General features: G+C 65.5%; 2 gene segments (V, D, J or C); both read left to right on the forward strand.

Moving 5' to 3' along the window:
* Window positions 1-2,241, forward strand: part of LOC126958575 (immunoglobulin heavy constant gamma 1-like) — a 26,143-nt gene extending 23,902 nt beyond the window's left edge. The window contains exon 3 of the C gene segment in view: window positions 2,195-2,241.
* Window positions 1,334-8,579, forward strand: LOC126958409 (Ig gamma-3 chain C region-like). The segment is given in 4 exon segments: window positions 1,334-1,688; window positions 1,786-2,100; window positions 3,404-3,534; window positions 8,496-8,579. Coding segments are annotated over 4 exon segments (885 nt in total).
* Window positions 8,580-9,065: the final 486 nt, after the last annotated feature.

Below are 9,065 nucleotides of genomic sequence, written 5' to 3' on the forward strand. Positions count from 1 at the left end.
TGGGGAAGTCAGACCCACTCACTAGGGGAGGGCCACGCTGGGGCGGCAGGGTCAGGGGCTGCAGGGGCCTCGGGGGACCCACGAGAAGCCATCTGAGAACAGTGGCCACTGGTCAAGCCAGGCACCCATAAAAGGCTGGAGTGGGGCCTATGGGCATGAGCCGTTCCTGAGGTGGCACCGATGGCCAGAGCCGAGGCCAAGCTAGAGGCCCTGGGCTGTGCTGACTCCCTGCAGACACAGAGCACTAACCCGGCTGCCCAGCCCCGCCTCCTAGGCTGCAGGGGTGCCTGCAGAAGGGCACCGAAGGGCCGCCACTCCTGCAAGCCTTCTGGGGCAGGCTGGGCCTGACCTTGCCTTTGGGGCAGGGAGGGGGCCAAGGTGAGGCAGGTGGCACCAGCCAGGTGCACACCCAATGCCCGTGAGCCCAGACACTGGACCCTCGCTGAGAGACAAGAACGGAGGGGCCTCTGCGCCCTGGGCCCAGCTCTGTCCCACACCGCAGTCACATGGCGCCACGTCTCTTGCAGCCTCCACCAAGGGCCCATCGGTCTTCCCCCTGGCGTCCTGCTCCAGGAGCACCTCCCAGAGCACAGCGGCCCTGGGCTGCCTGGTCAAGGACTACTTCCCCGAACCCGTGACCGTGTCGTGGAACTCAGGCGCCCTGACCAGCGGCGTGCACACCTTCCCGGCTGTCCTACAGTCCTCAGGGCTCTACTCCTTCAGCAGCATGGTGACCGTGCCCTCCAGCAGCTTGGGCACCCAGACCTACGTCTGCAACGTCGTTCATGAGCCCAGCAACACCAAGGTGGACAAGAGAGTTGGTGAGAGGCCAACGAGGGAGGGGGGGTGTCTGCTGGAAGCCATGCTCAGCCCTCCTGCCTGGACAAACTCTGGCTGTGCAGCCCCAGCCCAGGGCAGCAGGGCAGGCCCCATCTGTCTCCTCACCCAGAGGCCTCTGCCCACCCCACTCATGCTCAGGGAGACAGTCTTCTGGCTTTTTCCACTAGGCTCTGAGCAGGCACAGGCTGGATGCCCTAACCCCAGGCCCTGCACACACACGGGCAGGTGCTGGGCTCAGACCTGTCAAGAGCCATATCTGGGAGGACCCTGCTCCTGACCTAAGCCCACCCCAAAGGCCAAACTCCACTCCCTCAGCTCCGAAACCTTCTCTCCTACCAGATCCCAGTAACTCCCAATCTTCTCTCTGCAGAGTTCACACCCCCAAGCCCACCGTGCCCAGGTAAGCCAGCCCAGGCCTCGCCCTCCAGCTCAAGGTGGGACAAGTGCCCTAGAGTGGCCTGTGTCCAGGGACAGGCCCCGCCCGGGTGCTGACATGTCCACCTCCATCTCTTCCTCAGCACCTGAACTCCTGGGGGGACCATCAGTCTTCCTCTTCCCCCCAAAACCCAAGGACACCCTCATGATTTCCCGGACCCCTGAGGTCACGTGCGTGGTGGTGGACGTGAGCCAGGAAGACCCCGAGGTCCAGTTCAACTGGTACGTGGACGGCGTGGAGGTGCATCATGCCCAGACAAAGCCGCGGGAGAGGCAGTTCAACAGCACGTACCGCGTGGTCAGCGTCCTCACCGTCACACACCAGGACTGGCTGAACGGCAAGGAGTACACGTGCAAGGTCTCCAACAAAGCCCTCCCGGCCCCCATCGAGAAAACCATCTCCAAAGCCAAAGGTGGGACCCGCGGGGCCCGAGGGCCACGTGGACAGAGGCCGGCTCGGCCCACCCTCCGCCCTGGGAGTGACCGCTGTGTCAACCTCTGTCCCTACAGGGCAGCCCCGAGAGCCGCAGGTGTACATCCTGCCCCCGCCCCAGGAGGAGCTGACCAAGAACCAGGTCAGCCTGACCTGCCTGGTCACAGGCTTCTACCCCAGCGACATCGCCGTGGAGTGGGAGAGCAACGGGCAGCCGGAGAACACCTACAAGACCACACCGCCCATGCTGGACTCCGACGGCTCCTACTTGCTGTACAGCAAGCTCACCGTGAACAAGAGCAGGTGGCAACCGGGGAACATCTTCACATGCTCCGTGATGCATGAGGCTCTGCACAACCACTACACCCAGAAGAGCCTCTCCGTGTCTCCGGGTAAATGAGTGCGACACCCGGCAAGCCCCCGCCCCCCGGGCTCTCGGGGTGGCGTGAAGATGCTTGGCCCGCACCCCGTGTACATACTTCCCAGGCGCCCGGCATGGAAATAAAGCACCCAGCGCTGCCCTGGGCCCCTGCGAGACTCTGATGGTTCTTTCCGCGGGTCAGGCCGAGTCTGAGGCCTGAGGGGCACGAGGGAGGCACAGCAGGTCCCACCGACCCCACGCTGGCCCAGGCTGTGCACGTGTGCCTGGGCCACCTAGGGTGGGGCTCAGCCAGGGGCCGCCCTCGGTGGGGCTGGGGGCTTTGCCAGCGAGGCCCTCCCTCCAGCAGCAGCTGCCCTGGGCTGGGCCACCAGAAGCCTAGGAGCCCCCTGGGGACAGGCACACAGCCCCCGCCTCTGTAGGAGACTGTCCTGATCTGTGAGCTCCCTGTCCTCAGAACCCCTGCCCACTCGGGGGCATGCCTAGTCCATGTGCGTAGGGACAGGCCCTCCCTCACCCATCTGCCCTCATGGCACTAACCCCTGGCAGCCCTGCCCAGCCTCACACCTGCATGGGGACATAACCGACTCCTGGGGACATGCACTCTCGGGCCCTGTGGAGGGACTGGTCCAGATGCCCACACACACACACTCAGCCCAGACCCATTAAACCCCGCACTGAAGTTGGCCAGCCACACAGCCACCACACACACACACACGCACACGCCTCGCACAGAGCCTCACACAGGCAACCTGCACGGCACCCAGACCACAGCAAGGTCCCCGTACACGTGAACACTCCGCGGACACAGGCCCCCACGAGCCCCACGCAGCACCTCAAGGCCCACGAGCCACTCAGCAGCTTGTCCACACGCTGACCAGCTCACACAAACCCAGCCCTCCTCTCACAGCAGAGACCCTGCAGCCGCCGCACACACACAGGCCCCCACACACAGGGGAACCCACGCCACATCGCGTCCCTGGCTCTGGCCCACTTCCCAGTACCGCCCTTCCCTGCAGCTGGGGTCACCTGAGGGGTGGGCTTCACCATCCTCCTGCCCTCTGGGCCTCAGGGAGGGACACGGGAGACGGGGAGTGGGCCCTGCTGAGGGCCGGGTTGCTATCTAGGGCCGGGTGTCTGGCGGAGCCCCGGGGCCAAAGCTGGTGCACAGGGCGGGCAGCTGCGGGGAGCTGACCTCAGGACACTGTTGGCCCATCCCGGCCGGGCCCTACATCCTGGGCCCCGCCACAGAGGGAATCGCCCCCAGAGGCCCGAGCCCAGCGGGACACGGCACTGACCACCCCCTTCCTGTCCAGAGCTGCAACTGGAGGAGAGCTGTGCGGAGGCGCAGGACGGGGAGCTGGACGGGCTGTGGACGACCATCACCATCTTCATCACACTCTTCCTGCTAAGCGTGTGCTACAGTGCCACCGTCACCTTCTTCAAGGTCGGCGCACATTGTCCCCAGCTGTCCCTGACACTGTCCCCCATGCTGTCACAAACTGTCCCTGGCACTGTCCCCCATGCTGTCACAAACTGTCCCTGGCACTGTCCCCCACGCTGTCCCCACCTGTCCAACAGTGTCCCCCAGGCTGTCTCCACATGTCCCTGACACTGTCCCCCATGCTGTTCCCAGCTGTCCCTGACACTGTCCCCCACTGTGTCCCCAGCTGTCTCTGACACTGTCCCCCAGGCTGTCCCCACCTGTCCCTTATGCTATCCCCTACTCTCACAAACTCTCCCTGGCATAGTCCCCCACGCTGTCCCCACCTGTCCAACAGTGTCCCCCAGGCTTTCGCCATATGTCCCTGACACTGTCCCCCATGCTGTTCCCCATTCCTGACACTGTCCCCTATGCTGTCCCCATCTGTCCCCAACACTGTCCCCCACACAGTCTCTACCTGTCCCTGACACTGTCCCTCCCATTCCTGACACTGTCCCCCACTCTGTCCCCTACAGTCCTTGGCACTGTCCCCCATGCTGTCCCCTCCTGTAGGCAAACCTGTCCCCCACGCTGTCTCCACCTGTCCCCTTGCTGTCCCACATGCTGTCCCCTATTCCTGACACTGTCCCCAACACCGTCACCAAAGCTCTCCCCCATGCTGTCCCCCACATAGTCTCCACCTGTCCCCTATTCCTGACACTGTCCCCACCTGTCCCTGTTGCTGTCCCTCCATGCTCTCCCCACCTCTCCCTGACACTGTCCCCGACACTGTCCCTCACGCTCTCCCTACCTGTCCCCGACACTGTCCCCCACACTCTCCCCACCTCTCCCTGACACTGTCCCCCACACTCTCCCCACCTCTCCCCACCTCTCCCCGACACTGTCCCCCACACTCTCCCCACCTCTCCCCACCTCTCCCCGACACTGTCCCCCACACTCTCCCCACCTCTCCCCCACCTCTCCCCACCTCTCCCCGACACTGTCCCTCACACTCTCCCCACTCTCCCCACCTCTCCCCGACACTGTCCCCCACTCTCCCCACCTCTCCCCACCTCTCCCCGACACTGTCCCCCACATTCTCCCCACCTCTCCCCACCTCTCCCTGACACTGTCCCCCACTCTCCCCACCTCTCCCCGACACTGTCCCCCACACTCTCCCCACCTCTCCCCGACACTGTCCCCCACACTCTCCCCACCTCTCCCCACCTCTCCCTGACACTGTCCCCCACTCTCCCCACCTGTCCCTGACACTGTCCCCCACACTCTCCCCACCTCTCCCTGACACTGTCCCCCACTCTCCCCACCTCTCCCCGACACTGTCCCCCACTCTCCCCACCTGTCCCTGACACTGTCCCCCACACTCTCCCCACCTCTCCCCGACACTGTCCCCCACACTCTCCCCACCTCTCCCCACCTCTCCCCACCTCTCCCCGACACTGTCCCCCACTCTCCCACCTCCCCACCTCCCCCACCTCTCCTCTCCCTGACACTGTCCCCCACTCTCCCCACCTCTCCCCGACACTGTCCCCCACACTCTCCCCACCTCTCCCTGACACTGTCCCCCACTCTCCCCACCTCTCCCCGACACTGTCCCCCACTCTCCCCACCTGTCCCCGACACTGTCCCCCACACTCTCCCCACCTCTCCCCTGACACTGTCCCCCACTCTCCCCACCTCTCCCCGACACTGTCCCCCCCACACTCTCCCCCACCTCTCCCCACCTCTCCCCGACACTGTCCCCCACACTCTCCCCACCTGTCCCCGACACTGTCCCCCACACTCTCCCCACCTCTCCCCGACACTGTCCCCCACACTCTCCCCACCTCTCCCCACCTCTCCCCACCTCTCCCCGACACTGTCCCTCACACTCTCCCCACCTCTCCCCACCTCTCCCCGACACTGTCCCCCACTCTCCCCACCTCTCCCACCTCTCCCCGACACTGTCCCCCACATTCTCCCCACCTCTCCCCACCTCTCCCTGACACTGTCCCCCACTCTCCCCCACCTCTCCCCGACACTGTCCCCCACACTCTCCCCACCTCTCCCCGACACTGTCCCCCACACTCTCCCCACCTCTCCCCACCTCTCCCTGACACTGTCCCCCACTCTCCCCACCTGTCCCTGACACTGTCCCCCACACTCTCCCCACATCTCCCTGACACTGTCCCCCACACTCTCCCCACCTCTCCCCGACACTGTCCCCCACTCTCCCCACCTGTCCCTGACACTGTCCCCCACACTCTCCCCACCTCCCCACACTCCCCCGACACTGTCCCCCACTCTCTCCCACCTCTCCCCACACTGTCCCCCACTCCCCCACCTGTCCCTGACACTGTCCCCCACTCTCCCCCACCTCTCCCCGACACTGTCCCCCACACTCTCCCCACCTCTCCCCACCTCTCCCCGACACTGTCCCCCACTCCCCCACCTCTCCCCGACACTGTCCCCCACACTCCCCACCTCCCCCGACACTGTCCCCCACACTCTCCCCACACTGTCCCCCACTCTCCCCACCTCTCCCCGACACTGTCCCCCACACTCTCCCCACCTCTCCCCCACTCTCCCCACCTCTCCCCGACACTGTCCCCCACTCTCCCCACCTCTCCCCACTGTCCCCCACACTCTCCCCACCTCTCCCCACACTGTCCCCCCACACTCTCCCCCGACACTGTCCCCCACACTGTCCCCACACTCTCCCCACCTCCCCCGACACTGTCCCCCACACTCTCCCCACCTCTCCCCGACACTGTCCCCCACACTCTCCCCACCTGTCCCTGACACTGTCCCCCACACTCTCCCCACCTCTCCCCGACACTGTCCCCCACACTCTCCCCACCTCTCCCCGACACTGTCCCCCACACTCTCCCCACCTCTCCCCGACACTGTCCCCCACACTCTCCCCACCTCTCCCCGACACTGTCCCCCACTCTCCCCACCTCTCCCCGACACTGTCCCCCACACTCTCCCCACCTGTCCCCCACACTGTCCCCCACACTCTCCCCACCTCTCCCCGACACTGTCCCCCACACTCTCCCCACCTGTCCCTGACACTGTCCCCCACACTCTCCCCCACCTCTCCCTAACACTGTCCCCCACTCTCCCCACCTCTCCCTGACACTGTCCCCGACACTCTCCCCACCTGTCCCTGACACTGTCCCCCACACTCTCCCCACCTCTCCCCGACACTGTCCCCCACACTCTCCCCACCTCTCCCCACCTCTCCCCGACACTGTCCCCCACTCTCCCCACCTCTCCCCACCTCTCCCTGACACTGTCCCCCACTCTCCCCACCTCTCCCCGACACTGTCCCCCACACTCTCCCCACCTCTCCCTGACACTGTCCCCCACACTCTCCCCACCTCTCCCCGACACTGTCCCCCACTCTCCCCACCTCTCCCCCCACCTCTCCCCGACACTGTCCCCCACTCTCCCCACCTCTCCCCACCTCTCCCGACACTGTCCCCCACTCTCCCCACCTGTCCCTGACACTGTCCCCCACACTCTCCCCACCTCTCCCCGACACTGTCCCCCACACTCTCCCCACCTCTCCCTGACACTGTCCCCCACACTCTCCCCACCTCTCCCTGACACTGTCCCCCACACTCTCCCCACCTCTCCCTGACACTGTCCCCCACTCTCCCCACCTGTCCCTGACACTGTCCCCCACACTCTCCCCACCTTCCCTGACACTGTCCCCCACTCTCCCCACCTGTCCCTGACACTGTCCCCCACACTCTCCCCACCTCTCCCCGACACTGTCCCCCACACTCTCCCCACCTCTCCCTGACACTGTCCCCCACACTCTCCCCACCTCTCCCTGACACTGTCCCCCACTCTCCCCACCTGTCCCTGACACTGTCCCCCACACTCTCCCCACCTTTCCCTGACACTGTCCCCCACTCTCCCCACCTGTCCCTGACACTGTCCCCCACACTCTCCCCACCTCTCCCTGACACTGTCCCCCACTCTCCCCACCTGTCCCTGACAGTGTCCCCCACACTCTCCCCACCTCTCCCTGACACTGTCCCCCACACTCTCCCCACCTCTCCCCGACACTGTCCCCCACACTCTCCCCACCTCTCCCCACCTCTCCCCGACACTGTCCCCCACACTCTCCCCACCTCTCCCTGACACTGTCCCCCACTCTCCCCACCTCTCCCCGACACTGTCCCCCACACTCTCCCCACCTCTCCCCACCTCTCCCCGACACTGTCCCCCACACTCTCCCCACCTCTCCCCGACACTGTCCCCCACACTCTCCCCACCTCTCCCCACCTCTCCCCGACACTGTCCCCCACACTCTCCCCACCTCTCCCTGACACTGTCCCCCACACTCTCCCCACCTCTCCCTGACACTGTCCCCCACTCTCCCCACCTGTCCCTGACACTGTCCCCCACGCTGTACCCACATGTCCCTGACACTGTCCCCCACGCTGTACCCACATGTCCCTGACACTGTCCCCCATGCTGTACCCACATGTCCCTGACACTGTCCCCCATGCTGTACCCACATATCCCTGACACTGTCTTCTGTGTTGTCCCACATGCTGTCACTACCCTGGGCCTGCTCTCCATGTCCAGGCCTGGGGGCAGGCAGTGTAGACACCCTGGCACCTGGGTGGCCTGAAAAGCAGATGGGCCTCAGGGGCAGGGCTGTGGCCTCGGCAGTCTGAGGGGTGGGTGGGACTGGGGGCAGGGCTGTGGCCTCAGTGGCCTGAGGGGTGGGTTGACACAGGGGCAGGGCTGTGGTCTCAGTGGCCTGAGGGGTGGGTGGGACTGGGGGCAGGGCTGTGGCCTCAGTGGCCTGAGGGGTGGGTTGACACATGGGCAGGGCTGTGGTCTCAGTGGTCTGAGGGGTGGGTGGGACTGGGGGCAGGGCTGTGGTCTCAGTGGCCTGAGGGATGGGTGGGCCTCGGGGGCAGGGCCGTGGCCTCACTCACTCCTGTGCTGTGCCTTGCCTACAGGTGAAGTGGATCTTCTCCTCGGTGGTGGACCTGAAGCAGACCATCGTCCCCGACTATAGGAACATGATCGGGCAGGGGCCCTAGGGTCAACCTCTGTGGGGTATCCAGGGCCACCCAGACCCCACACAGGAGCCAAGGGCCATGCTCAGCCACCACCCAGGCCACTGGTGCCCCCTGACCTCACCGCCCTCAACCCCATGGCTCTCTGGCCTAGCAGGTGCCCTCTGACCCTGCCATACCAGACACGACCCCCTTCCAGACCCTGTGCATAGCAGGTCTACCCCAGACCTCCGCTGCTTGGTGCATGCAGGGCGCTGGGGGCCAGCTGTCCCCTCAGCAGGACATCCCTGCCCTCCAGCCCGCCAGGTGCTCACACAAAAGGAGGCAGCGGCCGGCATACCAGGCGCCCACCCAGGCAGGAGCTGGCCCTGGAGCCAACCCCGTCCACGCCAGCCTCCTGAACACAGGTGTGCTTTCCACATGGTGAGTGGGAGCATCAGCCACCAAGGCGGGGAAGCCACAGCACCATCAGGCCCTGTTGGGGAGGCTTCGGAGAGCTGCGAAGGCTCA

The sequence above is a fragment of the Macaca thibetana genome, chromosome 7 (genome assembly GCF_024542745.1).
Source record: "Macaca thibetana thibetana isolate TM-01 chromosome 7, ASM2454274v1, whole genome shotgun sequence".
NCBI lineage: Eukaryota > Metazoa > Chordata > Mammalia > Primates > Cercopithecidae > Macaca > Macaca thibetana.